The sequence below is a fragment of the Topomyia yanbarensis genome, chromosome 3 (assembly GCF_030247195.1).
Source record: "Topomyia yanbarensis strain Yona2022 chromosome 3, ASM3024719v1, whole genome shotgun sequence".
NCBI classification, from domain to species: domain Eukaryota; kingdom Metazoa; phylum Arthropoda; class Insecta; order Diptera; family Culicidae; genus Topomyia; species Topomyia yanbarensis.
In genome coordinates, this window is record NC_080672.1 from 256,219,444 (window position 1) to 256,247,063 (window position 27,620).

The 27,620-nt window shown below is 42.5% G+C and overlaps 3 protein-coding genes across 7 annotated transcripts in view; 2 read left to right on the forward strand and 1 right to left on the reverse strand.

The window, feature by feature from the left end:
• The window catches only part of LOC131694290 (negative elongation factor E), a 315,399-nt gene that overhangs the window by 14,003 nt on the left and 273,776 nt on the right, over positions 1-27,620 (forward strand). The window lies entirely within an intron of this gene.
• On the forward strand, positions 416-6,301 carry LOC131687878 (uncharacterized). Its single transcript, XM_058971969.1, has one exon. The coding sequence runs from the start codon at positions 416-418 to the stop codon at positions 6,299-6,301; it is 5,886 nt and encodes a 1,961-aa protein (XP_058827952.1).
• Positions 12,246-27,444, reverse strand: LOC131694281 (trichohyalin). 4 transcript variants are annotated; one of them, XM_058982881.1, is made up of 6 exons: positions 27,287-27,444; positions 19,984-23,009; positions 15,813-18,159; positions 15,543-15,745; positions 15,277-15,489; positions 12,246-15,198 (listed from the first exon to the last, which is right to left on the reverse strand). In XM_058982881.1, the coding sequence occupies exons 2-6, from the start codon at positions 22,932-22,934 to the stop codon at positions 12,960-12,962; spliced, it is 7,953 nt and encodes a 2,650-aa protein (XP_058838864.1). In that variant the 5' UTR covers positions 22,935-23,009; positions 27,287-27,444; the 3' UTR covers positions 12,246-12,959. The 4 variants fall into 4 exon arrangements, with proteins under 4 accessions (XP_058838864.1, XP_058838865.1, XP_058838863.1 ...); XM_058982882.1 differs by having other exon boundaries at positions 27,133-27,443; XM_058982880.1 differs by having other exon boundaries at positions 27,107-27,443.

A 27,620-nucleotide genomic window follows, 5' to 3' on the forward strand; every position in this document is an offset into this window, starting at 1 on the left:
AGCAAAAGCATAAAGCACCCTGAATTTCGTGACCATTGCCTTCGGTGGTTAGAAATAGCCTTCTTTAACTTTTTCTCAATAATTTGTTCAAACCAAATAAGCAACAAGTTTTGTTAAAAGTCACCGGTTTTTTAAATTTATTTTTGAAAAATTTCGGGGGGGGCTTTAGCCCCCTAGCCCCCCCTCTGGCTACGTGCCTGCTGAGTTGGCACTAAAGCTGCTTGAAGAACAACAAGCGTTGCTGAAAAGGAATCGGGAAAAGGAGGATGAATTTCGTCGGAAGGAAGAAGAAGTACAGAAGAAGAGAGCAGAGGAAGATGCTAAGCTGCTCAAGCAGAAACATGAGCTGCTGCAATCGTTAGAAGATAGGAACGGGAGCAATAGAAGCGAGATCAGCAGTAGGGCTAGCCGAAAGATGGTTCAGTCGTGGCTCGGTGGAGGTGAAATGCCGCTAGCTGAGAAGCCACAGCCATTTGAACAAGGAGCACCGTTAACTATGCCAATATCTGCTATAGCAACAGCTACGCTTCCTCCTACTTCGGGCCAGCAGTCGGGTGCCGATAGCCTTCTTAACAAGAATGCGGCAACGAACATTATCGTTCCCAAATCGACGTCGACACCGCATGCTACGACAAATGCTGCTAACAATAATTCATCGGTCCCTCTAACGAATGTGTCACACCAAGCGGTAACTAGTACGTCGTATGCTAATTGGGGTGGGAACTATCCTGGGGTAGTAATAAAATCTTCGTCCGGCATTCCGACGAATTGCGAATTGTATTCAAACGCAACAAAAGTCTCGCATACAAATACTTATCCCTGGGGCTTTGGTGCTGCATCGGTGGTTCCCTATTCAACCGGGAACTGTGGCAGTCAGCTTACGATCCATGCTGCTGGTACTTCCAAACCGTTGGTCTCTAGATATGGAAGTATCTGGGGAGCACCAATACCTCCGGTCAACAATTCCGGGGAAACTGGTCCTTTCGGGTGTGTATCAAGCACAGTGCAAACGAGTTCGCAACCCACAACGGGCATGCATTGCCCTATTCAGCGTCAACCTGTTTCAGTGGTATCTGCCGCTTCCGTTCCAGTAACAATGACAGGAGTCTTTGGACAAACACAACACGTTCCCCGACTGTACGGAAATCTGAATCCCGTGGTTGCTACTACAAATGTGGGTGATTCGGAACAGCAGCAGATGGCTGGATCGCATTATCAAGTGCCATCCAATATGCAGCAGTTACACATGCCCTTACACCACGTACCTTCCGGTGAGCAAATAGCGGCGCGACATGTGATGCAACGTGATTTGCCTACATTCTCCGGTGACCCACAAGATTGGCCAATGTTTCTCAGTTCGTTTCAAAGTTCAACGATGGCTTGTGGGTATACCGACGTGGAGAATCTTTCCAGATTACAACGCTGCTTAAAGGGACAAGCACTTGAATCAGTGAAAAGTCGTCTGCTGTTGCCTCAATCGGTGCCGCACGTGATGGAGACACTACAGATGCTGTATGGACGACCAGAAATATTAATTCACTCCCTACTGCAGAAATTGCGAAGCGTTCCATCGCCAAAGGCTGAAAATTTGCAATCTATTATAACCTACGGGTTGGCCGTACGCAATCTTGTCGATCACATGTTCGTAGCAGATCTGGTGGAACACTTGCGCAATCCAATGTTGGTGCATGAGTTGGTTGAGAAGCTTCCGCCACAAATGCGAATGCAATGGTCCTGGTACAAGCGCACAATTTTGGACGTGAACTTGGCAACTTTCGGTGATTTCATGTCGGAGTTGGTGAAGACAGCGACAGATGTAACGGTCCCTGGAGATAATTCTAACAAGCATGTCAACGCAGTACGAGAGCAACAGAAGCTGTACGCTCACGCAGAAGCAGAAATGACGGCGAACAAGCCAACACATTTAGGTGATTCACTATTGTTGAAGAGATTATGCGCCTACTGTTCGGACGATACTCATGAAGTAGCGCGATGTCCTCAGTTTAAGAGTTTAGATATTGACGGGAGGTGGAAGGCGATTCGGTCCAAAGGACTCTGCAGAACGTGTCTGATTCCGCATCGAAAGTGGCCATGTCGTTCAGGAAAAGAGTGCGGAGTAGATGGTTGCCGGTTCCGACATCATGGTTTGCTACATTCCCGAGCGGTGATGGAGTCAGTCACTAATCATCCAACGGCCGGTGAAAACATCGCGCGGCAGAATCATCATTCTGGGACCAATTTATCTCTCTTTCGCTATCTACCTGTATCGCTCGAGGGGAATGGAAAGCAAGTGGAGACGTTTGCATTTTTAGACGATGGATGTGAGTCTACACTGATGGAAGCCGGTCTTGCAGCGGAGTTGGACATCAACGGCCCAGAGGAGTCTCTTTGTCTTGCATGGACAGGAAATATATCTCGAGAAGAAAAGGGTTCTCAACGAATTTCAGTTGCCATCTCCGGAACTGGACTAAAGAACAAATTTCAATTGAGCAATGTGCGCACGGTACAGAAGTTGAAGCTTCAAGGTCAATCATTCAACTATACCGAGCTTCAAAAGATTTATCCACACCTTAGAGGTCTTCCACTGGACAGCTACTCTGACGCGATACCGAGGATAATCATTGGCATCGAACACGCGCAAATGCTTACTACATTGAGGGTACGAGAAGGAAAACCCAACGAACCAGTGGCAGCAAAGACGCGACTAGGTTGGTGCGTTTACGGCAAGCAGGTCGATGGTAGCAGTTCTGTTAAGCGGTTGCATGTCCACTCAGAGGAGATCGGAAACCAAGAGCTGCACGAGTTGATGAAGCAGTATTACTGTGTCGAGGAGGCGGCGGTGGCTACACCTTTAGAATCAGAAGACGACAAACGAGCACGCCAAATCCTAGAGAACACAACACGAAGAGTTGGTAAAGGTTTCGAAACCGGGCTTCTGTGGAAATATGACCGGCCGTCGTTTCCAAATAGCTATCCACTTGCCCTGCGCAGAATGCAATCGTTGGAGAAGCGGCTCGCCAGGGAACCAGCTCTTCGTGAGCGAGTGAACGCACTGATCGTAGAGTACGAGTCGAAAGGGTATGCCCATCGAATCACACAAGAAGAGGAGGAGTCGACGAATCTTGATCGCGTGTGGTACCTGCCACTCGGAGTTGTGAGAAACCCAAAAAAACCCGAAAAGATTCGCCTGATTTGGGATGCTGCAGCACGTGTAAACGGTGTTTCGCTAAACGATATGCTCCTGAAGGGGCCAGATATGCTCACGTCACTATTCGCAGTTCTGCTGCAGTTTCGTCAGAGACCAGTTGCAATTTGTGGGGACATCAAAGAAATGTTCCACCAAATTAGGATCATCTCGCGGGATAAGCATTCACAGAGATTTGTCTATCGAAAGCAGCCTGATCAGGTACCGACGGTCTTCGTAATGGACGTGGCAACGTTTGGTGCGACGTGCTCACCGTGCTCCGCACAATATGTGAAGAACATGAATGCACAGGATTTCGAACCCCTTTTTCCAAGGGCTGTCGAAGCGATTCTCAAGGCCCATTACGTTGATGACTACTTGGATAGCGTAGACACGATTGACGAAGCGGTTCAGATAGTAGAAGAGGTAAAACACGTTCATGCGCAAGGTGGTTTCGAAATAAGGAACTTCTCGTCCAATTCATCGGAGGTTCTGCGACGTCTAGGCGAGACCAAGGATGTGCAGAAGAAATCGATGATCCTAGAGAAGATTTCGGATTCGGAGCGCGTTCTAGGTATGGTATGGAGACCCGCATTAGATGTTTTCACATTTGACACAACTTTGAAGGACGATCTTGTTGTTCTACTGGCAGAAGATTCATTCATTCCAACGAAACGACAGGTTTTAAGGCTCGTTATGTCGCTGTTTGATCCATACGGGTTTATAGCCCATTTCATCGTCCACGGCAAGATTCTCATGCAACATATCTGGAGATCTGGCACAGATTGGGATGAAAAGATTGTGGAAAGTCTACTGGATCTGTGGAATGACTGGACGCGACTTCTGAAAAACTTGAGTGAAGTGGAGGTTCCGCGCTGCTTCTTCGGCAAGATGAGTAGTAAGCTACATAGCGGCATCCAACTTCACGTGTTTGTCGATGCCAGTGAGTTGGCATACGCTTGTGTCGCGTATCTGCGGATCGTACAAGAGGGAAAGGTTCGATGTGTTCTTGTTGCAGCAAAGACGAAAGTGGCACCTCTAAAGTCGATCTCCATTCCCCGCCTAGAGCTGCAAGCAGGACTGATAGGTGGTCGGTTGATGGAGAATATAGGAACGGCCCTGAATCTTCCTATCGAAAAACGTTTTGTGTGGACTGATTCCAGAACTGTTCTCTCGTGGATTCGATCGGATAGTCGCCGTTACCACCAGTACGTGGGGTTTCGAGTTGGCGAAATTCTGAATGTATCTACCGTAGATGAGTGGCGTTATGTTCCGTCTAAGCAGAACGTGGCTGACGATGCGACGAAGTGGGGTTTCGGACCCAGTTTTAGCTTTAGCAGCCGTTGGTACATTGGCGAGAACTTTCTCTATTGTCCGGAGAACGAATGGCCTACGCAACCAGTTAAGCAATGGACGACAGAAGAAGAATTGCGTGTCGTGTTTCAATATCATCAGGAATTGCCGCCACCACTGATCGACGTGAGCAGGTTTTCGAGCTGGAATCGTCTACTACGAACGACAGCGTACGTGCTGAGAGCAGTTAAGCTATTCCGGAAAGGAAAACAGACTGGGCCACTGACAAGCGGTGAGCTGCGGCAGGCGGAAAATTTATTGTGGCGGCTGGCGCAATTTGAAGTATATCCCGACGAGTACTGTGTGCTAGAGTTCAACAAATCGAACCCAGAGAAGGAAAAACGACGCATCGAGAAGTATAGCCCGCTGTACGAGCAGTCACCGTATATGGATGATGAGGGTGTAATAAGAATGAACAGTAGGATAGGTGCTGCACCAACGGTCTCATTCGGGGCAAAATATCCTATTCTGTTGCCAAAAGACCACAAATTAACAGCTCTTCTCGTTGACAATTATCACCAACGCTTCAAACACCAAAATCAGGAAACAGTATTTAACGAGATTCGTCAGCAATTTCGAATACCAAAGTTACGCCCACTGATACAACGTGTGGCCCGAAGCTGTCTGTATTGCAAAGTCCGAAAGGCAACACCAAAACCACCGATGATGGCACCGCTTCCGAGGGTTCGTTTGACACCCCATATTCGGGCATTTAGTTACACCGGCATTGACTACTTCGGTCCAATCCAGGTGAAGCAGGGTCGTAGTTTGGTAAAGCGATGGGTGGCACTATTTACGTGTCTTACTACGCGAGCTGTACATCTGGAGATTGTACACAGTCTCTCCACTCAATCATGTGTGATGGCAATTCGTAGATTTATTGCTCGCAGAGGATCTCCGTCGGATTTATACTCCGACAACGGAACCTGTTTCCGAGGAGCTAGCAACTTGTTAACGGAGCAGATTAAAGCCATTCACGAGGGCTGTGCAGTGACTTTCACCAATGCACACACGAACTGGCACTTCAATCCGCCATCCGCACCTCACATGGGCGGATGCTGGGAGCGCATGGTGCGCTCTGTGAAGGCAGCAATGGGAGGCATCTCAGAACATTCTCGTCATCCAAGTGATGAGGTTCTGGAGACTGTGGTGCTGGAGGCAGAATCAATCGTAAATTCCCGACCGCTAACCTACGTTCCACTCGACAATGCTGATCAAGAAGCGCTTACCCCGAATCACTTCCTGTTGTACGGGTCAAGTGGTATCGTGCAACCAAGAACACAGCTAGTGTATGACGGCTCTGCGCTACGTGACAGCTGGAAGCTAGCACAGCATCTAGCGAATGAGTTTTGGAAGCGCTGGGTACGGGAGTATCTACCAACGTTGACAAGGCGAACTAAGTGGTTCGAGCATGTAAAGCCCATAGAACCCGGGGATGTGGTTATTGTAGTTGACGAAAACAAGCGAAACGGATGGTTGCGAGGACGCGTCGTGGAGATCGTTCGTGGCAGGGACGGTCAGGTCCGGAGTGCAAAAGTGCGCACAACCGATGGTATCATTAAACGACCAGTGGTGAAGTTAGCCGTATTGGAAATTCGCGAGAAACAGAAGCAAAGGCTGGGATTCCCGGAACTACACGGGAGGGAGAATGTTGAAAACAGCCAATCTGATAACACTGCGAGTGGTGGTGTAGTTTCGGAGGCTACCCAACAACAACAAGTGTCATCGAGCGAAACAGACAAAGGAAATACTCCAACAAAGTAGACAGACGCTGAGTGCGAAATCAATAGTAGTTTATAGTAATTCCCCAATTAAATCTGCCCTAGTTTTTATCGGTGCGCGAACGTAGTTATCCTGACGGAGATTAAACAGGATCGTTGTGATTGTGATCAATCGTACGGTAAGCAGATTGCTATATAAAATAAATTGTGGCTATAGATTCCCACCGGCTGGTAGATGGACGTGGTGTAAGGTTCTCACACTGTCTGCATTTGTGTTTGCTAGGACCACATCGGAGTCTGCAGATAGGTTCTAAACAGCAATTCCACTCACAACTACGAGGAGTGACGAAGACCAGCAGTTGTGACGAAGTATCTTGAGTCGAACATTAGGGTGGCTCACCACCACATGTGAGTGTTTCATGCATATTGTATTAATTAAATTGCAAAACCTAAATTGAAAACCTATATTGAAAACCTAAATTTAAAACCTAAGTTGCCTAAAATGAATTGAATTGTATAACCTAAAATTTATATACCCTAGTTATGTTCATGCTGATAATAGATATATTGTTTATAATTTTTGATGCTAGAATTCGCTGCAGAGACGAGTGAAACATATCATTGTTCCTTCGCTATTTCTAGGAGATAGAAGACTGAATGTAAGTCAAGAATTTATGTTTGAACTATATCCAATAATGGCCAATAATAAATTTCAGCTTAAAAGCTGTTTCAGCTGATACTGCTAAACGGAGGTTATTCTTTCTCCTCGAATCACCCGCGATAGTGAACAACGGTTCTTGAACCAAAGCTATGGAAGCTTTCCCTTCCTGCACAAGGCGAGATAGATTCATAGTTGCTGTACGTTTATGCTGAAGATTAATTTGTGCTACTCTAACCATATTCGATTACAGCACTACACATTTCATCATCAGCACTTGTTGTACAGCAACTAGAAAATACCAAACATGTTGGCTTATAATCGCATATAGCGAACCCCGAAATGGGTATTAGGGACATGAACATCATTTGAATCCCACGATTTGCGAAGAAACGAACGTCCACTGTGTCAGAGATTCGCATAACACAGCAAGGGTAAGACCCACGACATTCCGTGGCATATTTTAGTCCTGCCAACCATTCAGTCCTCGGCACGGAGTAACACCTTGACTTGAGGACTCCTGTTTTCAGTCGCCTCCTACGACATGGGAACAGGAACCTAGTGGATCAATTGTTGGTTGACATACTTCAACCCGCCGGATGCCACACGGCCTCTAGGCTGGTTTTGTCCGGAGAAAGATAATAGAGTTATCAACCTCCTAGTAGACCACAGCCGGTTACTGGGGAGTTCGCCCGGCTCTTCCCAGGCTCCGTTCGCCATTGAGAATATTTTAAACCCCCTCAACAATTTTACCCATAGCACGGGTCGCATGACACTATGGAATTGGGGTTCTCTGTTTGGTGTTACCACCGGAACAGGTAGTCCGTAGTGTAATTCTTAGCCGGTTGAAGCAACCACTACCGACACTACACAGATTATCTAGGCTGTTCGGAGAAAGAAGCTGACATTGATGGACAGCTCCCATAGATGGGCGAACAGCCGGCAGATGCTTTCAGTTTGGAATTTGCTACAAGAATGGCAGCATTATCGACACAAATTCGGTTAATGGTTCGTCCTAGAGAAGGAGTTAAATTGGCGGCGGCAGCGACTTGTTGTGGTGGAAGGCGCACGTTGGAAAAAACGCTTTAAAATTTGTCGGAGAACAGTTGGCAAATTTCCTAAGTGTCAGTGGCCAAAACTCCATTAAAGGTCATACAAGATGGTAAACCGGATTCTTTTCGCTGCTCGTTTACATACTTCCAGAACGACGTAGGTTTCAGATGACGCTCGACGTTTCGCTGGTGTCTAAAAAGGCGCGTCTGCTTTACTGTTTGTATTCGTGGTTGAGTTGAAAGTAGTGGTTTCGTAATGCAAGTGTCTTATGTTTCGAGAATTTTTGAAGTCGAACGTTTCAATAAAGGGGTCCCGTTTCAAAATTTTCTATCGGAATTTTAACCGATTTTTTTTAAACGTGAATATCTGCCGTTGTACTGAATAGAAAAATAAGATTATTACGCCATCTGATTGGAAATTATAAATTATAAAAAAATAAAAACCAGTTCAGCAACCTTTTCATCCGATACATATTGGAAATTATAAATTATAAAAAAGTGCTGCAATCAGTGCTGCATTCGGTAACCGTAAACAGAAAACCTTCCTACACGGTCGCAAGTACTCATATTCGACTCTCTTTCCGTATAAGTTATCACACTGTGACAGCAACATTTAGTGTCAGTCATACTACGTGAGTGCCTTTGCGAAAAAAATGTTCTGTCTTTTCGCTCTTTTGTTCACTCAGTTTGACTGAAGCCTCTCGATGACAGTCAGTTTTGAAAATTATTGTCATTAAGCCTAGCAAAGGAAATTTTAAATTCTGCACGATGCAAGTCTTGAATTCAATATTACAGTTCAAATATATTACCTATTAAACAATTGGTATGGTTGCTAACCGAAAATTGTTTGAGAAATATTGTCTTTCATTTTCCGTCACCGTTTTGATAAGAGTTGTTAGCCACGTAAATTGCTCATGTAATGTCATATTTAATAATATAATATTCATTCTGTATTCTATGGGATTCCCTAATAACATAAAACTAACTAAACTGTTTATTCGCGGTCTAGAGCACCCAATCACGGTAGGCAGGGTTGAAATGCAAGGAAGTCGAAAGAAATATATTGTGTTTTGATCATGTTGATGTGTTCGGTTAGTTAAAAATATGCTTTGTCTGTTGATAAATATTTTTGCAGTAAACCAGGTCAAAAAACAACATGCATTTCTACCAATTCAGGAGCATATAAGCTATAAGTATCATTCAAGTTTAACTATCAGTATGTTGCTGATTTCGATCGAATTTAAGGCAAGTGCGAAGGGTCAATAAACACTGGCTAGTGATTGAATCGTATATTGTGATTATTTAGAGAATAAAAACTACGCTTGTTGAATTCGCGTGGTATACAAAAAGGAAAGAGAAATAATTATCATTGTGTGTTGTCACTTGACTCGACTGTCTGCGCCCCGTCATTTTTTTTCTCACTCTCCCTCGTCACTGCTGTTGGTACTCACTATCAAAGATAAACTCAAGATTACTAGGTCCTATACCAACCATTAGCAAATGATGGTACAGTAACCGTGAACCGGTGAACTGAATAATAGTATGCTTTTGCTGTCCCCTCGTTAATAGGCGTCGATATTATTCAGAATGCGTCGAAAAAATGCTATGGTTACGAAGCAAATCAATGTAGTAAACAATTTTTTTATAAAAGAAACACGTTGTCTATATTGGCGTGTAAAATTATTATTATAGTCATACTGACTTCTAAAGGCCTCAAGAAAACCCTTAAAATGTATGCTTCTCAAATATTCAACCGAACTAGTACAATCGAAATCGGCATTAGTCACATCAATTAATTACCGAACTTTAAAAACCTCAAAGTTTGTTTATTTTCCAGACGAAAGCCTGCTTGTTATTTTCGAAATAACGCATAACAATATGAATGGGTATTTTGGTGTAAAAAGCAGAATTTTGGTAAACTTTCCGGTCCATTTTACCATGAGGCATCCTTAAATCCGGGACTGTTCCGCCTAATCCGGGACTGTTCCGCTTAATCCGGGACGCCTGGTCACTTTAACCTAGAGTGACACTAATCTAAAAACGAAATCGGCATTAGTCACATCAATTAATTACCGAACGTTAAAAACCTCAAAGTTTGTTTATTTTCCAAACGAAAGCTTGCTTGTTATTTTGGAAATAACGCATTGTCATAGATACGACGCAAATATCGACGTTGGTTCTATTTCGCAAAGCTTCGCTTCAATTTATTATTGAGCTGTCGCACTGACGGTGAACCAAATTCATCGAGGGGTCGCATTTTGATGGTACATGGGAATCATCCGACCACTCTATCTTGAGTTTATCTTTGTCACTATGCTCAGTTTCGGTTGCTCAAGTTCTCTCAACTGAAAAAGACGATCATTTTGATTTGTGACTGAAGCTTTGCGTAAATTTTGAAGAAAAAGTGATAGTCATGATTTCGTGCAACTCTGGCTGCAATCAATGAAATGCCAGAAACGTGAGGAAGATGATGAGAATCGACTCGATGGTGACGTGGCAGTGCGCATTTTTTTCGCAGCGGCTTGTGGTGAACACTCTCCCAAACAAAACGCTCAACTAAAATAAAAAAATAAGAACATTTTTGAAGAAAAATTTATTGTGATGTACTTGAACGGTTTGGTTTCTTAATTTTTTTCTAATAAATAAGCTATGTTGACAAAAAATTGATATTTGAGGTGCTTAAAATTTCAAAGCTTACCATCAAATTCGTCTCAAAAGCTCCAAAATTTTTGGATGAAAAATGAACCATTCAAGTACACGAGAATACAAATACGAACAATTTAAAAAAAAAATATGAAAACCGGTTAAGTAGTTTTTGAGATATCACGTTTCCCGCAACGGTCCTTTTCAGGAAACTCCATTCCGAGATAATCGCGCTCAAAGTTTTGTGTTAACTTCATTCGTGGATGGAACCAGCCCGCTACGAACGACTGTAGTATGAAATCTAATGATCCGATCTGGTTGAAATTTCGAACAGGTATTTTCGAAATTTCATCCAGATTACTTTCAGAATATCCATTTTTTTACTTATTGGGCTTCAACTTTGTATATAACCCCTTAATGTTCGTTTCGGGCAAATCGGCACCTAAAGAAGGTTACGATGGATTCAACCAGAACCCTGAGAAGCTTTCCTTCGAAATCCTGCTAAACATATCACTAGAATCCCAATGATATCATTCGACTGAATCATTAGAAGGAATTTTATACAAACCCACAATAACCTTCAGACATATTTCACCAGCCTGAGAAAAATTCCACCAGAAACCCGAGTAGGATCAGAATCCTGAGAAAGATAACGATTCTGCAAAGCACGCTATCAGAATCCTAAGAGGGTATCAGATACTGACTTTGAATTCGGTCAAATGATGTTATTGCAATAACTCACATGGCAACTACGAAACGTTTATTATTATTTATAAACACTTTTTGAACTAAATTGAATGGCATTTTTTTTGCAATCATACGAAACACATTGGTTACTGACGAAAAAATGCCATGACTTAGGTAAATTTTTCATATACTGGTTTGCCCATTATCAATTGCATAAAAATCATTATTATCACAGCGTTAGGAAGTGACGATGTTCTCATTCATCAAACATCACTAGTCACGTACCCAGGGCAAATTCCTACGTGCCAGTTCTGCACGAAGAAGCTGCACCTCGGAAAACCTTGCGTAGAAACTGTTAAGGAAAACTTAACCAATCCAACTGAAATCAGCTCAGAACCATCTTACGCTAAACCACTAACAGCTGCAAAACCAACATCTTCGGATCAAGCACCAACAACCAGCAACAACAACAACGAAACGAATGCCGAAAAATACGAACATACAATGACGACCGATAAGAGTAAGACACAAACTGGAACATCTGACCGCGAGCAGCAGGAAAGTAGTACGGATGAGGACATGGACATGAACGACAACGCAAAAGAAGACAAACGGATCGAACCTCAAATGGCAGTGGACAACACTGGCAATATTTCGCCCCCTAGAAAAAGGATCTCAACACGCAGCAGAAAGCTGCGTCTAAACGAGACAAAAAACTTAACGTAGTTGTTTTTTTTATTTATTGTAAAAAACGAACAATCGGCCTCGTTGAGCTACCGCATTTAGGCCTAAATAAATTTAAAAAAAAACACATTGGTTACTGACGAAAAAATGCCATGACTTAGGTAAATTTTTCATATACTGGTTTGCCCATTATCAATTGCATAAAAATCATTATTTACCGTAAATCTGCAAAGCAATTTGTTAACAAATAATAAGTTATTAGGTTTCGCCAAAAATCTTTTATTTCTTCGCTTCAAATATGATAATGACAAAAAACAAATGAAATAACAATGAAGGATCGGATTACTTGATCTTTTGGTTCCCTATGTACAATCCATTGACTAGCACTGTAACTCGTGACATTCGATAAATTAATATGTTTTTATTCGATACTATTTTCTACTGTACATTTGTTGCAATCAATACGTTTGGATTTTATTAGCTGTTTACAAATTATTTTGGCATACAAAACTAGCAATGCTCTGTTAGAAAATTGTGCAGTTAAGTAACTGTGTGCGTGCTTATTTCTTTGCGCAAGTGACAATAAAATAACAAATTGATAACAGTATAATGATTTCTGATTCTACTGTTTAGTAAACGCTCAAATGCAAATTGTAGAAGAAATTTATAAATTAAGGTATAAAGTTGATCTATGTTATTACACGATTGTGATATGTATTAACAACTGCTGAAACTAGAAAGATCGTATAGTGATGATAATAAGCAACGTAAACTAATGATGTCACCAAAAACGATGCTGGTGTTTGCTAAGGTTCGTATTAGGACCCGTACAATAATTACGTCCCACTTCAATGAATCAAGAATACGAAACGATTGAATTGTTTCTGATGAAAGAAGTTTTCGCAAAACGTATTTTAAGCACGGTTCCTGTTTGAATACGCAAATATGAATCCAATCGTTGACACGAACAGCCTAATTCAGGTGTTCCCACTGTTTCCTGGAGGATTGAAATAATCCCAATGGTGATGATGAACCGCTTTTTCAGCACTCATTCCCAATGCCATGAGTCCTGCTACTATGACAATCAGAATGATCAGAGCAATGTGCAAGTCCCGCTTTTTCTCATCCTTGCTACTAGCTCGAAGGATTGTCATCAAATCGTCGCCGGTTTGGCGAATGGATGAACCGCAAGCTCGAATCAGTTGACGGCTAAGCGTTGGAATCGATGGTTCCGGAGTACGCGTCTCGTGACATTGCTTTCGATGCTCGCGGTGGAACTCTTCTTCGGAAGTTGATTCTCTTCTGGAACGGTGGTGTTTACGCCGTCGATGTGGAGCTTGTGGGATAGCACCTTCTTCATCAGAATAGTTTCTGGTTGGGTAGAAGGATTGCGGATGCTGCATGTATTCTTGGTATGCAAACGGTGGTGGCACTGGGATTTGTGGGCTTATTCGAGGCAAAGGCGGGCGGGTGGGAATTACTTCTTTAGTTGCTTCTGGTTCAACAGTAACAGCCTCATGGGTAGCTTTTTTAGTTCCATGTGCAGATTCATTTGCTTCCTGTTCAATAGACCATTCCGTACTGCCCACAGCGCCAGAACTTTCTCTGACTCTCAGCATTTCAACTTCCCTCAATCTTTGCATTTCAGCTTCACGAATTCTTTGTATTTCTGCATCCCTTGCCCGTTGTAATTCAGCATCCCTGGCGGCTTCTCGTGCTCTTTGTATTTCAGTTTCCTGAATTCTCTGTAGCTCTAACTCCCTCAACCTTTGATGCTCTAGTTCCATGGTTCGTTGCAGCTCTAGTTCGCGTAGTCGTTGTTGCTCTAGTTCTTTTGACCGTTGCTGTTCCAAGTCGCGAGCCCGCTGTAGCTCTAATTCTCTAGCATGATGTAACTCTCGTTCTCTTTCGCGTGCTTTCTCCAGCTCAATCTCACGTTCTCGCAGAAGCTCACGTTCCTTTTCTCGCTGCAACTCTCGCTCCTTCTCTTGCTGTTGCAGAAGAATTTGCTGTTGCTGTTGAGCCAGTAGTAATTGTTGTTGCTGCTGCTGTTGTTGTTGGAGTAAAGCTTTTTGTTGTTCCTGCTGTTGTAGGATTTGTTCCTTAAGCTGCTGAGTTTCATGTAGTTGCTGGTTTTGTTGTTCTAGCAATTGCTTTTGTTGTTCCTCAAGCTTTTGTTCTTGAAGTTGCTTTTGCTCTTCTTGTTGTTTCCTCAGATCCTCTAGCTGCTGCATATGTATTTGATGCAGCTCGGCAATATGCTGTTGCTCATTAGTTCTTAGTCGTTCTACAATTTCTTCTATCACGTCAGACGAAAGCTCGACACTTCGCTGGAGATCTTGATTCGAAGCAATTAAAGATCTACGGCGTGGTGGAACAGCGGGCTCAGATTGGATTGATCGCATCTCCTCTCTCTCCATTTGTTCCCGAACACGTCCTTCTAATCTAGCGAAACCTAAGTCTTCAGATTCAGTAGCCCTTCTCTGCGGTTTCTTGGAGCTTTCAGCAACCTTTTCATCCGATACATATTTTTTCACTAATTCTGCTATGTATTTATCATCATCAGCAAGGTCTTGCTCATTTAGGTTATCGGAGCTCAACGGTCGATTATTTGCGCTATCGGTTGAAATTTCTTGACTCCGTATGCTAGATGTATAAGGTGCTGATACTCGGCGTTCGAGTACAATCACAGCAGGCGTTTCTGGCCTACTACCATGTAGAGACAGCGAAGAAGTGGAATCTCTGAATTTTTGAATATCTCTCATTAAATTACTAGCTTCAGCCAATTGTCGAGCACGATCTAGCTCCGCTAGTTGCTCCTCCTTCAAAATCTCCTTCAGTGTTTTTGCGGGCTTTTCTGGAGCTTCTCCTCCAGTGGCACCAAAGGTTTCGGATACCTCAATGTCTAATTCATATTCGTCATATGCAAGGTCCGTTTGAACTGCTGTTTCAACCTCCTCCACTACCCTTGGGTCACTTTGATCCAGTGTAATAATGCGTTCCGTTCCACGGTCGAAGTCAAATCTATCATCCTGCTCTGGTTTACGAGGTTTCCTACCATCCCTAGGTGGTCGTGGTGGAGGTGGAAGTGGTCGATCCTTCATTTTGCTAACGATTGTACCAGATTGGAGAGTATGATGAAGTTTCGACTGGTTTTCGACGTCTTCTATTGCTTCGTACTGTGTTATATCATCCTTGCTCAGGCGCGATGGTTTCCTATAGGAATAGAGAAAATTTTGCAATTATTGGGGTTTGTGAAAAAGTATTCGATAAGAAAGAAAGAATGGAACTCACATTTGATTCTCGTTGAGGCTAGAAACCGATTTATTTCTAGGTGGCCGGTTTGGACTGATTGTGCTGTAGTTACGAGTAGGACGCATGGGTGATACCGAATGGTAGTTCGGTAAGGTGCTGAATTGTCGTTCAACTTCAAGTGAGCGAGTTGATTTCCTACGACGAATCGGTGCTGGTGGGCGTGGAGGGGGCTCTTTCCTAACTGTTGCATAACTATCAGAGCAAATAGCGTTAGTTTTATCTTCTCCAAGAATGCAATGACTTACCCGTTAGATTCCGACAGCCCAACGTTACGCTTATCCCATGCACCATCTTCGGGTCCAAAAACGTAGGCTGCTGCCGCTCTGAATGCTCGATCGTCTTCGGAATATTGAGATAGCTGTGATCGTGACCGAGATCTTCTAGGAGTTGGTAAAGGAGTGGTAAAACTTTCCTCCTCAGCTAATGGAACTTCAGCAGGATAAAGGTGCTAGAATATAAATAAAGTTATCAACCTGGCCAAGATCTATTCAACCAACACATATTTAACAATGTACCGTTTCGGGTCCAATGGTAAAGCTATTGTAAATGGTCTTTTTAGTCAAACCATTCGCGAATGGTTCTAATTCAGATGATGCGACATCACGGAAGCGCTTCTTTCGGCGTCTTGGAGGAGTAGGCGGCACAACCGCTCCAGTACGAGAAAATCCAGTGTCAACGCTTTCATCGTCAATATAATGTTCGTCTTTTTTCGGATGAATCTCTGGTTGTGCGCTAGCATACTTACGTCCACGATCGTAGAATTCGACCTCGCCTTCTTCCTCTTGATAAGTATCGTATGGGACCTTTTGGTTATCGTCTTCGTACGATTCCACGTTAAATGCCTTTTTGTGTTTTCTTATAGGACGATCTGGAGGGAATGTCTTGTAGAAGTCAGCATCCCTACGGAACTCATCAGTGAAACTTTGCTTAGTAGAAAGGTCGTCTGATTCAAAGCTTGGCTGGTAGTAACGAAGCCCACCAGGACCACGTTCTCCCCGATAGTCGATACTAACTCTTTCGCTGGTGTCGATGTCTTCATCGTCGTACGGTTCATACCGGCCCATTTCTGCCAATGCATTTTTTGGTGTACTCAGTCCTTCCTTTATCGCCGAACTGATGTATTCGCCCATTTGGATATTGTCCTTAGATATTCCTTTTTGACGCAGGAAAAATTCGTCATCGTCGATTTCCTCCAATACCCCTTTACGTCGACGAATGCCTGAGCTTCCTGAAGATTGACACTCCTTGTTGGAATAGGGAGTTGTAGAACGCATATCGTAGTCTTTTTCCGAGTGTTCTATCGAATCATCCAAGAATCTATTCCTAACACTTTCGCTAAACCCCGTTGCTTCGTTCTCACGTCGTAAACGATCTTCTTCATCGAGAAAATCAAAATCATTGCTGTTCATGTCAATATTCTGCCTGATCTTTTGACCAAGTGAACTGGCCCAGAACTGCTTCTCTTCCTCTGACGCCAGATCGGACTCTTGTCGTTCCATCGGAGGTTTCCGTTTGAGGAATTCGTCGTGCCGTGCAGCTGAAAGCAGATGGATCTCGCGATTCTCTTTGTCATATTCCTCGAGCTGTTTCTGTTCAGCCGTAACGGCGAGCTCTGGCGCATCTATGTCCAACCCCTCTAATCTTTGTCGCATATGTTTTTCAACCGATGCTTCACGTTCACCCAATTCACTGCCTGAGAAGAAGCTGCTACTTCCTGCGCCTTCAGAAGATTTATCTGCCCAGCGCGAGAGAAAAGTGGGTTCTTTTGTACGTGATGTTTTGCCTACCTTGGTGAATTCAAGTGGCGGAGGTGTTGACGCGCGGATACTTGCATTTCCTGGGGCCGATTTCTGACGTTTGAACTTGTCCAAAAATCTTGGATATGTGCTAAAATTGGTGTAAGTTGTCTTCTTCTTCTTATTGGACTTAGTATCTGGAGCGGATGGTACTTCAATCTCGGATGGATGAGCTGTACTTGGTTCGTCGGATGTTTGCTCTTTCATTGATTTGCTTCGTTGCAATTTGATGGTCCCGATCTTTTCCGGCATTTTTAATTTCGAAAAGTCGGGTTTTTCCGTTAAGAATTTTGGCATTTCAGGACGTTTCAAGGATTTAAGTTTAGGTAGTTTTGGTTTCGTTATCTTGGAGAATTCGGGGCGCTTAAAATCTGGTTTCTGTATTTTTGGCATATGAATGTTTTTCAAGGCCTTAAACTTTTGCCGACCGGTTACGGTTTCTACAGTAGGCTCATCAGCTTCTGGTTCTCGATTGGCCGACTCTGTGCGATGTTCACTTTCCTCTGCTTCGTTGTCAGATTTTGGTTCTGCGATTGTGAAGTCTAATTTTTCAATCCCTGGTGTAGTAACAATTTCCGGAGAAGCTAACGGGGCTGAATCTTTTTCTTTCTTAACGTTAATGTTAGACATTTTGGTTCTGAACTTATCAGTTTGCTTCCGAAGCTTTTGATGCAAATTTTTACCACCAACCTGTGCTTTAACCATTGCATTTTTACTACTTTCCTGGGCTCTAGCAATCGCTTTTTTACCACTCTCTTGAGCTCGCGCCATAGCAGTCTTCATTTTGCTGACCTTCTCCTGTGCGTCTTCCTTTGGTTCTGAAGCTTCGATTGTATCATCTCCTTGTTCGTCTTCTGCCTCACGATTGAAATAGCGATCTTCAATATCTCTTTGGAGCTCCTCCATACTGATGGTATCCGCGTCATCTTCAGGAACGCGCAGCGAAGCGCTGGACAGTTTTCTTTTGATGTCTGTGCTAGGCAAAGCCAAGTTGGCCGTGACTGACGATGGCTTAGCTTCGGATGTGCTGTCGACTGCCTCGCCGATTGGTTCATATTCGTGGTCGCTGGAATAATAAGAATAAAAGCATTGATTTTTTGATTACAATTTTAAGCGAAGGATTATCGCAACTGCCCCAATCAATCACATCTTCGAATATTACTTATAAAGCAGACATTGAAGTTCATATAAAGCTATTAAGCAACCTAACCAGCTTTCTAATAAGAATTTTTAGTTGCTTTGGATTGTGAAGTCCCATTTTTGGAGTTCTTATTGGAAATTCTGAAATTAATTTTCTTTAATTTTTGTTTTGTAGGGAAATGGACAAACTTTAATCGTACTCCTATTATCGCTATACCCATTTGAAGCCGTTGGTTAAACCAGCGTCTGTCATTTGTGTTCAACGTCTTGGCTCGAATGGTAGTGCAATAATTGGGGTAGTCGATTCGAGTTCTTATTGTGCTCAAACAGATGGGATTTTCGATTGATTGGCACTGGTGTAGTGGATTGCACTGGTTTTGCACTTTCTAGCAGAAGTGTCAATGGAACATACCCAGTTTTCTGCACTTCTGCTAGAAAGTGCAAAAACGGTGCAGTTTCAGTGCACTCCACTAAAATTCTCTCCATTCTCAGGCCATTGTTTTATTATACTGGTTCTTGGGGACGAAGCAAAGGTTCTGATGCCAATTTATATGAATTCCATCGATAGTAGGTCGTGTAATTAATGAAGTAGTACGGCACCCCCTGGATTTCTTGGAATTTGATCAATGATTGCATATTGCGCACTTCCCACCAACCTGGACTTTGAAAGTGCCAGTGATCAAACTGCTACTGAAAACTGCGAGCTGTCAAACACCTGTATTTCAAGTGATAGAGATGGTACATTCATAGACAGATCAGTCGAACCAACTGGTCTATATGAAGAATTAGCTAATACCCATCGCGCTTTGCTGCGACTTTCAACGAAATAGGAGGAAAACTTAATTTGTTCCGAAGCGCCATCTGGCGGGCAGATAATCCCCAACCAATAGCACACAAGCACGCTCCATAACAAATGCCTACTATGTACACATTTTTACGGCAGTCGGTTAAGCCGAAATCATATACATACACTCAAAAAAATTTAAACGTTATGCCTATTGATTTTACACATAGATTTTTGCAATTAGCGGAGGCAGATAGACACTATTTTCTGGAACATAAACCTAATGTGTGTATTCACAAGACATAATAATCTTACATTCACATTTCATAACTATAAGGCGCATAAAATCCAATTCTATAACAATAAGCACATATAATTTATGTGTGCGCATACATAGTTTATACAGTTGACACATATAAGGTATGTGCACGCGCGATAACATTAGCATTTCTTCTTCATATGGATTTTAAGTGGTTTGAAGCAAATAGAATTAACGTTTGGATTTGTATCAGTGTACGTAAGTGCGCAGTGCGGTTAGAATCCAGTTTTTAGTGCCACAAACAATATCAGATGTTTGTTGTCGTCATAAATCACTCACATAAAAGATTCTTTGTTTACCCTGGGTTATCAAACACTACCATGTCTCTCCTTCAGATATAACATGAAAATCACCTTTTCCATACCTCGAGGCAAAACAATACATTTATGTTCACTAAGTACACTAATTTTTAAGTGTTATGAACTACAATTTATCTTTCCGAAAGGTTTCAAAAAAAGTACAGCCACTTTGAACATTATAATTTTAATTTAATGCACGATTTATTATTTGTTCTTCATGCCTAATCGAGAAGAAAGGATTGTATCGACTGAATCGAATGGCAAGTATAAGTCCAGCGAAAAACTTTTCAATTAATTTCAATTTTAGCAAGCAATTCATCAAGAAATGAGTAAGCAACAATATCTTACCGATAATCGAATGCACCATATTTCTCCGGTCGCTTTTTCTGCTGGAACAGAACTGCCGACAGCCGTTGCTCCTTATCATGCTGAAGTGACACATCTCCGTTGGTCGGCTGAGCAGTGCCGGTGGGTTCACTTCGAAGTTTATATCGTTGTAACAGGGATGACTTTTCTAGGCGAGTTTTATCCAAACTTAATTGGCTTGAGGTTTGCGTTGTTGGCACCGGACTCGGGGTTTGATTAACTGCGCTCGATGCACTCAACGGCTGGGGAGTATACTTTTGAAGCAGCGTTGATCTTGATGCTCGTTGGTGGTCCAAACTGCTTTGGCTTTGATGCACCTTCTGGAAGAATTGTTGAGTTTCTTCACTTGTGATAGAATGGGTGTAATCTTGCGAACCACTTCTTTTGGCGTACCGTTGTAGCATTTTCGATTGAACTCCAGTAGCTCTATCAAGACTTAATTGACTGCTGTGCATTGGCTTAGAGACTAACGGTAAGGTGTTACGACCCTTGGAGACTTGACTACTCCCAAGTATCTCGCCTGATCGTGGACTGCTTACTAAAGTACCTCGTGGTTTTTCTGGTCCCGATATGCTGTACTGTTCCAAATGACTACCAAAGTCAACTATTTCATCTTCACCTTCAATCTCAGGCGGTTGATCTGCGGACAAGGACTTTTTTAGAACACCCTTTTTCTTTTCTTCTTTGAGTTTCTTTTTTTCCTCGTCTCTTTTTCTTTTTTCCTCATCCTTCAAACGTTTCTCTTCTTCTTTGGCAATTTTTTCCTCTTCTTTTCTTATTTTAAGCTCTTCTGTTTTCATTTTTTTCTCGTGTTCTTTGGCAACTTTTTCCTCCTCTCTCTTTCTTTTTTCATCGCTAGCTTTTTTCTGTTTCGCGGCTTCCATGACTGACTGTTCCTCTTTTCTAGTCTTCTCCTCGTCTATTTTCATTCTTTTTTCATCTTCTTTGGCTAATTTCTCCGCTTCTCTTCTTCTTTTTTCTTCGTCAGCTTTCTGTCTTTTATCTTCTTCCTTCCTTTTCTTTTCCTCCTCCTTTCTGTAGTGCTCCTCATCTTTCATCTTTTTTTGCTTTTCTTTTTTTGCGCGTTCCTCTTCTAACTTACGATCGTGCTCTTTCTTCTTTTCCTGTTTTTCCTTCTCTTTTCTATTTTCATCCTCAGCTAGCTTCGATTGCTTGGGAACGAACGAAGGATGATAAGTATGATCTCGCTTTTTCAGTTTACGATCCACAGGAAGCAATTCAATCTTATCCTCCACATCGTCCAGCGCCTCTGCTGCATGGGGTACAGAGAGGACAGCAATTTGCTCGAATGCGGAAGCGAGCGTTCTCGCAACGGGAGCCTTTTGTTGAGAAAAGTTTCGCATTTCGTTTCGTTCGCTAGATTCATCGATTTCCATGGCTAGCGATGAGGACTGTTCCAGATTGCTCTGGCGAAGGTCGGTCATGCTTCGGCGACCACTGAGATCGCTGACTGGGAGTTGCAGTTTGGTCGACATGGGTCTCAATGGTTGTTGAGGTGATGCAGATGAAGGTGATGGATTGGAAGCGCTTCCGTAATGTTCCATGCGATCCCTGTTGCTGAACAAAGGTGGGGATGGAACAATTGGAACGACTGGTGCTGCCTGCTTAATGATTGGCTTCGGCTGTTCCACTTTGTTGAACAATGATGAGGATGTAACACTTTGAACGACGGGTATTTCTTGCTTGATAATGGATTTCGGCGGGTCGACATTGATGGTAGTGGTGATGGTAGGAATGGGAATACTCACGATTGCGGACGCTGACAGGTCTTTTCTGGGTGGTTTCGCAGGTTCTTTGCGATTTGGTTTCACTGGTTCGGTGCTATTGATAGCCGGTTGAATCGATATAGTTTGGTGAGTATCGGCAAATGGTTTCATCGTGGGTTGGCTAAGATCTACAGCTGGTGTAGGGGGTACTATGCTCAGTGTAGGTATGGGGAGTGCTGAAGCAATATTTCCTATGACTGGTATGGGTAGTGCTGAGGCAATATTCGATTTTACTGGTTCCGAGGTGGCCACTGTAGGCAATGTTTCTGGAACTATGTTGAGCATAGGTATGGGAAGTGCTGAGGCAATATTCCCCATAACTGGTTCCGAGGCTGTCACCATAGGTAACGTTTCTGGAGTTACCGGATCCAGTGGTATATTGCGATTGTCCGATTGCATTAGTTCTCTCGAAGCGCTTCTTCGAGCTAAACCTCGAGCCATACTTGATGATCGACTGCGTAGGTTTCGTGAGTCGTACTGGTCGAAGTGATCACTGCTGTAGTCGCCGAATGTTTGTGCTTGTGACATACTACCTGTCGGGTCCCGTTGATCGAGACTATGCTGGCTGCTATAATTACTAAAACCACCTGTATCAAATGTATTCTTTCGATCAAGAGATTGACCAAATTTTGGTGTGTATCGCGATAACAAAGACGGACGTACTAATCTATCCTGATCTAGACTACCACTGCGTGCGAATCGCGTTACTGGTGTGCCTTCTCGAACAGAGAGACCAGAGAATTCTTGTGAGTTGTTGCTGCGATTGTATCGTTGTAGTAGTTTCGACCCTTCCAAACTCTTTTGACTACTGTAGTGCTGTGGCTCATGCTGGGATACATCTTGGGAATCTAACGAGTGCTGTTTGCTGTATCGTTGCAGTAGCTTCGATCGTTCTAAATTACGTTGACTGCCGGATATCTTTTCAGGGTCCTGGGTATTACTTCGGGGTTCGCTTTGCATCTGTTGGACATTCGGTTTCGAGTAATGCTTCTGCAGCAGGGTTGAATTTTGTAAGCTCCGTTGGCTGGTGGATTTGATAATCGGGGAAGTGTCCATTGGTTGCTGTAACGGGTCTTGTGAGACAGCTTTCGATTGATACCGTTGTAGCAGTTTCGAACTTCGACCATGTAATTCTTGGGTAGACATGTTGATTTCGGATTGTTGCTAGGCTACACTGTTTTCACTATTACTGATTGGATTGATTACGGAAACTTCACTTTTCTACATAATTTTGTTTTTTTACACACAATATAGCGATAGTGTACGTCTGTCTGTGTCATATTGCTAGTTGCTTTAGAAAAACCGCAGCATCTTGGTTCAGCGAACAGTTGTATTTAACACCGAATGAGTTACCTGTACCACTTGGCATAATTGTAAATAGCGCGCTATTAGCCAACTTAATAAACGAGCGATACTTTATACAGTTTCACCCCATTCTTATTGACTAGCCGTTGGTAAAATAAAGAGGACGAATAATTAGCCCCAAAAAATCGACGCCAGGAAAATACCAAAACTATGAGCAGCATCCGTTGCATCCAAGTGAACCTTCATCACGCAAAAGGTGCCACAGGCTTCCTTGGTCCTTGTTCACTAAAGATAGCCTAGAAACCGCTCTTCTATAGAAGCCGTGGGCAATAGAGTGGGACATGGTTATATGAAAAAAATAAAATTTTGCTCCGAGTAACTTTTTGGGTCCCATTTAGCTCCCAGAACAACTCTGCAAATTTTTAGCTCGATCGGTGAAACTATATTTTTGCGCCCAGGGTTTAAAGTTTACCTAAGATTTCGTATGGAGAAATCGTCTTTTGCATAATAATTCAAGCAAGAAATTGTGATCGCATTTGCATACTGCCCTGGCGATGTGAATACAGCACCCTTCTGAAATCGATGACTGCAGAAGCATAAGCAAGTCCTTTATCATTGGATGTGACATCATACAATATGAAGCAGCACGGATATTAATACCAGAGGTGAGTATCTACTACAATACCTTTCGTTAAATGATGTCAATGTATGTAATAAGGGAGTTGAACCTACATTTATTAACGCAGTTAGAAGCGAAGTACTCAACCTCGCGTTATGCAGCGCTCAAATAATGGAAAATATAAAGAGTTGGCACGTTACTGACGAACCTAGTCTGTTGGATCACAGATACACAATGTTCACCATAGAAGCCAACAAACTTATAGTGCAAAAACAGTGAAACAAATTGGTGTGAATTGCGCTCACACCTTGAACAGTCGAGAAGAGCGGGGAGTAAGATCATTATCTCCAGCAGATCTGGATAAGGTGTTGGTTCTCTCACAATTAGAAATAGTGAAACATTGGATGTTCTACCAACTTACTTGGGCCGGTTGCGAAAGACGAGAATTCGATAGGTCAAGTATAACAGAACCTGGCCTGGCAGATGTTCACACTGTCTCTAATTAAATGGGCTATTAACACCTTCGAGCCCTGCAAATCCCCCGGCGCTGATAATATTCGTCAAATATTTCAACAAAAATCGGTAGAATTAATTCTTTCGGATCTACTAAACATCCTGAGATCCATTCTAGAGACAAGTTCAGGTAATATTTATTCCAAAAACAGGTAAAAAAGACTTGACACTACTCAAGGCTTCTAGACCTATCAGTTTGACATCAACACTTCTGAAACCGATGGAAAAACTACTGGACCACTATATTCGAACGGAACACTTATCGAAGGTTCCGCTAAACAACCATCAGCTTGCATATCAAAAGTGCAAATCTACGGAAACAGCCTTTCATTAGTGACACTTGAGAAAACTCTCGATGTCAAGGAAATAGCAATTAGCGCTTTTCTTGTCGTGCTTTTGAAAATACGTCCTACATAGCAATTCACAAGGCCCCGGCAAAAAGGACAGTGGAAAAATCGAAAGAGGACTGGATTGTTGCAATGCTCAAGAGTCGAGAGATCAGAGCCATGTCGGGAGACACGAAAGCAACTATAACAGCCAACAAAGGCTGTCCCCAGGAAGGCCTCTGGTCTGAACGAGCTTTCCAATGATCTGCCTGAAATGGGTTTGTTGGATATGCAGATGACATCGTCCTAATTATAAAGGAAAACATGAATCGGTACATAGCAATCGGATTCAATTCGCCCTGCCCTTCACCATGACCTGGTGTTCCAAAGAGGGACTTAACGTGAAGCCAACAAAAATGGTCATTGTAGAGACGGTACAACAATTGAGGTTTTATGGTAGGTTGTATGGTAGCCACTCATAAAACTTAGATTGAACATGTAGCATGCTATAAAACTTCAATTGTTACTTTAGGTTCAACTAGAGAAACAAATTCGTTAGTTGGATAGAGGGTGTGGCCCAACCAGCGAATCACAACTGTATATGTAATATACACCTGCTCGAAGGTCTGTGGGAAACGAAACTACAGACATGCAAAAATCGCTATCTCCTCAGACAGCCAAGCACCACTGTTCGCAATAAGGTCGTCAAAATGTGAGCCCAAACTTGCCCATATTTACAACAACTGGCAACTTGGAATAAAGTAATGATATTCTGGGTACCAGTGCACCAAGGAATCGGTGGTAACGAAGTGGCCGACGAATTAGCTAGACATGGTGTTTGTTGAACCTGAATAATTTCTAGGCATAATCAAAATAAACCCTTTGAACCATTTCTAGGCATAATGCGAAATAAAACGGAAGAAAAAGGTAGTTTAATATGTGTTACCTGTTTTCAATATAGTCCCGAGACAACGAAGTTAAATTTAAATTTATTTGTTTGCTGTCAACTGAGGCCATCGCTGGCAGCACTGCTTGAATGGAAACCAATCCGATTAAAGCTGTTCGCACACGAGGCGACAGGTAACACACCACAAAAACATTCACTATGGATTGTGTTCTGTCTATACCAACGCTGTTGCTGTTGATAGAACAAAATCCATAATCCATAGCTTAAAAGTAATAACCAAAATTTTACAGATTATATTAAGAACTGTTTGTACTCAATTGAAAAGTTATAGGAGCTATTCGTATTACTGGTTTTTGTGAGTAAATTTTGTTTTCATCAACGTTGTTATGAACATTACTGTTTATAATCGTTGTTGTTTACAAACATGCCTAGAGAAGGTTAATTTGATAATAGATATCTGCTGAGAAGTTCATCAAAATGGATTGGAAATCGTCCAAACCGGGTCCAAAAATGAATGCTTGTTAAACAATTTATTGAAGATTGACTTCAGTTTGTCCGATAAAAAACCCTCATTGGACATTTTCGAAACATTGAGTTCTTTGGAATGCGTAAAGACGCCCAACCAAATCTGACAAATAACTACCGATCAAATGAAGAATCGAATATTGCAATTTTCAGTGTGAGACTCATATCCGTTGCATTTTGCTATTCGATAAATATTCTCCCTAATTCATCATAGCTCCTCTATTCATCCCTCCTAATTGAACACATTAGTTAGAGCAGTATCTATCTCGATTCAACGCATTAGCTCAAATAGTAGGATGAATAAGGGTACGTTTTACTCGACTTTTCGCTTCGCTCAAACGCGGGCATTTTGCATTTTACAGATAAAAATTGAAACTGTACTGCTTCTTAGAAACGAAGCAAAGAAGACAATATTTAAGCGCAATCCGTTCACTCTAAGTCGAGTTGTCAACGAAATAGTGTAACATCCTGACTGCTGAGATGAATAAGGGCGCGGCTACCCTATCAATTCATTTCTAGACCTGGTAATTTATTTCGTCACAATGATCGTAAAAAATGCAATTCAATCTTTGGTCTCCCGCGCGGAAATTATGTTCACAGTTCATTTGGTATTAGCATTCTGTAGTATTTCGAGTGTTGAGTACATTTTGCCAAATTGAGTTAAAAGTGCTTGTCCCGCAACAACGTATTCCAGTGCTATTAGAAATATCATAATTTCCATTTCAGTTAATTTTAGCTCCCTTGCAGAAACCACTTTACTGTTTATTGGCTTGTTTATGAACTGACTAACGCTCTACTGGACGTTGTCAGACCAGTGCGTAATATTAGCAGAATCTCTTCACTCAGGTTTAAACAGGGGACGAGGCAAATTATTTTTGGATTCACTGGCAGCTCAAGAGAAGGACCCGTCTTATTTTTAAGCAAGACCCATTTTTTCGTCACATTGCGGATTTGCAGAGATGTATTGTGTTGCTCCAATTGCAACACATCCTACTATTCCCCAGAGATGCACTTTCAGTTTTTTGATGAAATTGGTGACAGCGACATATGACTTGCGACGTTTTTCTATCGACGCAATATAATCTACCGAGCTGGAACACTTTGAGGGCACAAACACACGTACACTAGCACTAAAAAGTGGTATTCTACATGACAAGGTCCGGTAGCAGGTTTCGACGAAACTTTCGTTGTCCTCCACAAAAAAAATCGAAATGTGGCGATAACAAGGATTGATTACTCGAGGCAAAAAAAAACCGACAGTCAAAACATTGCGGAAAAATGTAGTTGCACGATAAATCGTTACCGTTTAATACTAATTATAAATCGATTAAAGTTCGATAGCTCTTCCGAAAAAAAACAAGGAACGGAAAAAAAGAATAAAAATAAAAAGTGCACAAATAAAAAAGCAAAACCCGAGGCACCGTTACTGTGCGAACGCCAACATTTTCAAGCGAACACTAAGAGGGAAACAAGATTTTCCCCACCAGAAGTTTTCCGACCGAGCTAAATTTAATGCCGCCGCTAAGTGTGGTAGCTTCGGTCAACGTCGGCGTAACGACACCGGTCTGCACAAAGGCAAAACGCGAAGAAAGCCGTACAATATACTAGCACAGCTGACGTTTGACAGATTTCGTGAA

What these genes read in the sequence shown, in the direction of transcription:
- LOC131694281 (XM_058982881.1), bottom strand. Translation starts at nt 22,934, where the DNA reads ATGTCTACCCAAGAATTACATGGTCGAAGTTCGAAACTGCTACAACGG. An exon ending in TATGGTGCATTCGATTATCG is followed by an intron (nt 18,160 to 19,983) that starts GTAAGATATTGT and finishes TTATTATTCCAG; the next exon opens with CGACCACGAATATGAACCAA. An exon ending in TTACCATTGGACCCGAAACG is followed by an intron (nt 15,746 to 15,812) that starts GTACATTGTTAA and finishes TTTATATTCTAG; the next exon opens with CACCTTTATCCTGCTGAAGT.
- LOC131687878 (XM_058971969.1), top strand. Translation starts at nt 416, where the DNA reads ATGGTTCAGTCGTGGCTCGGTGGAGGTGAAATGCCGCTAGCTGAGAAG.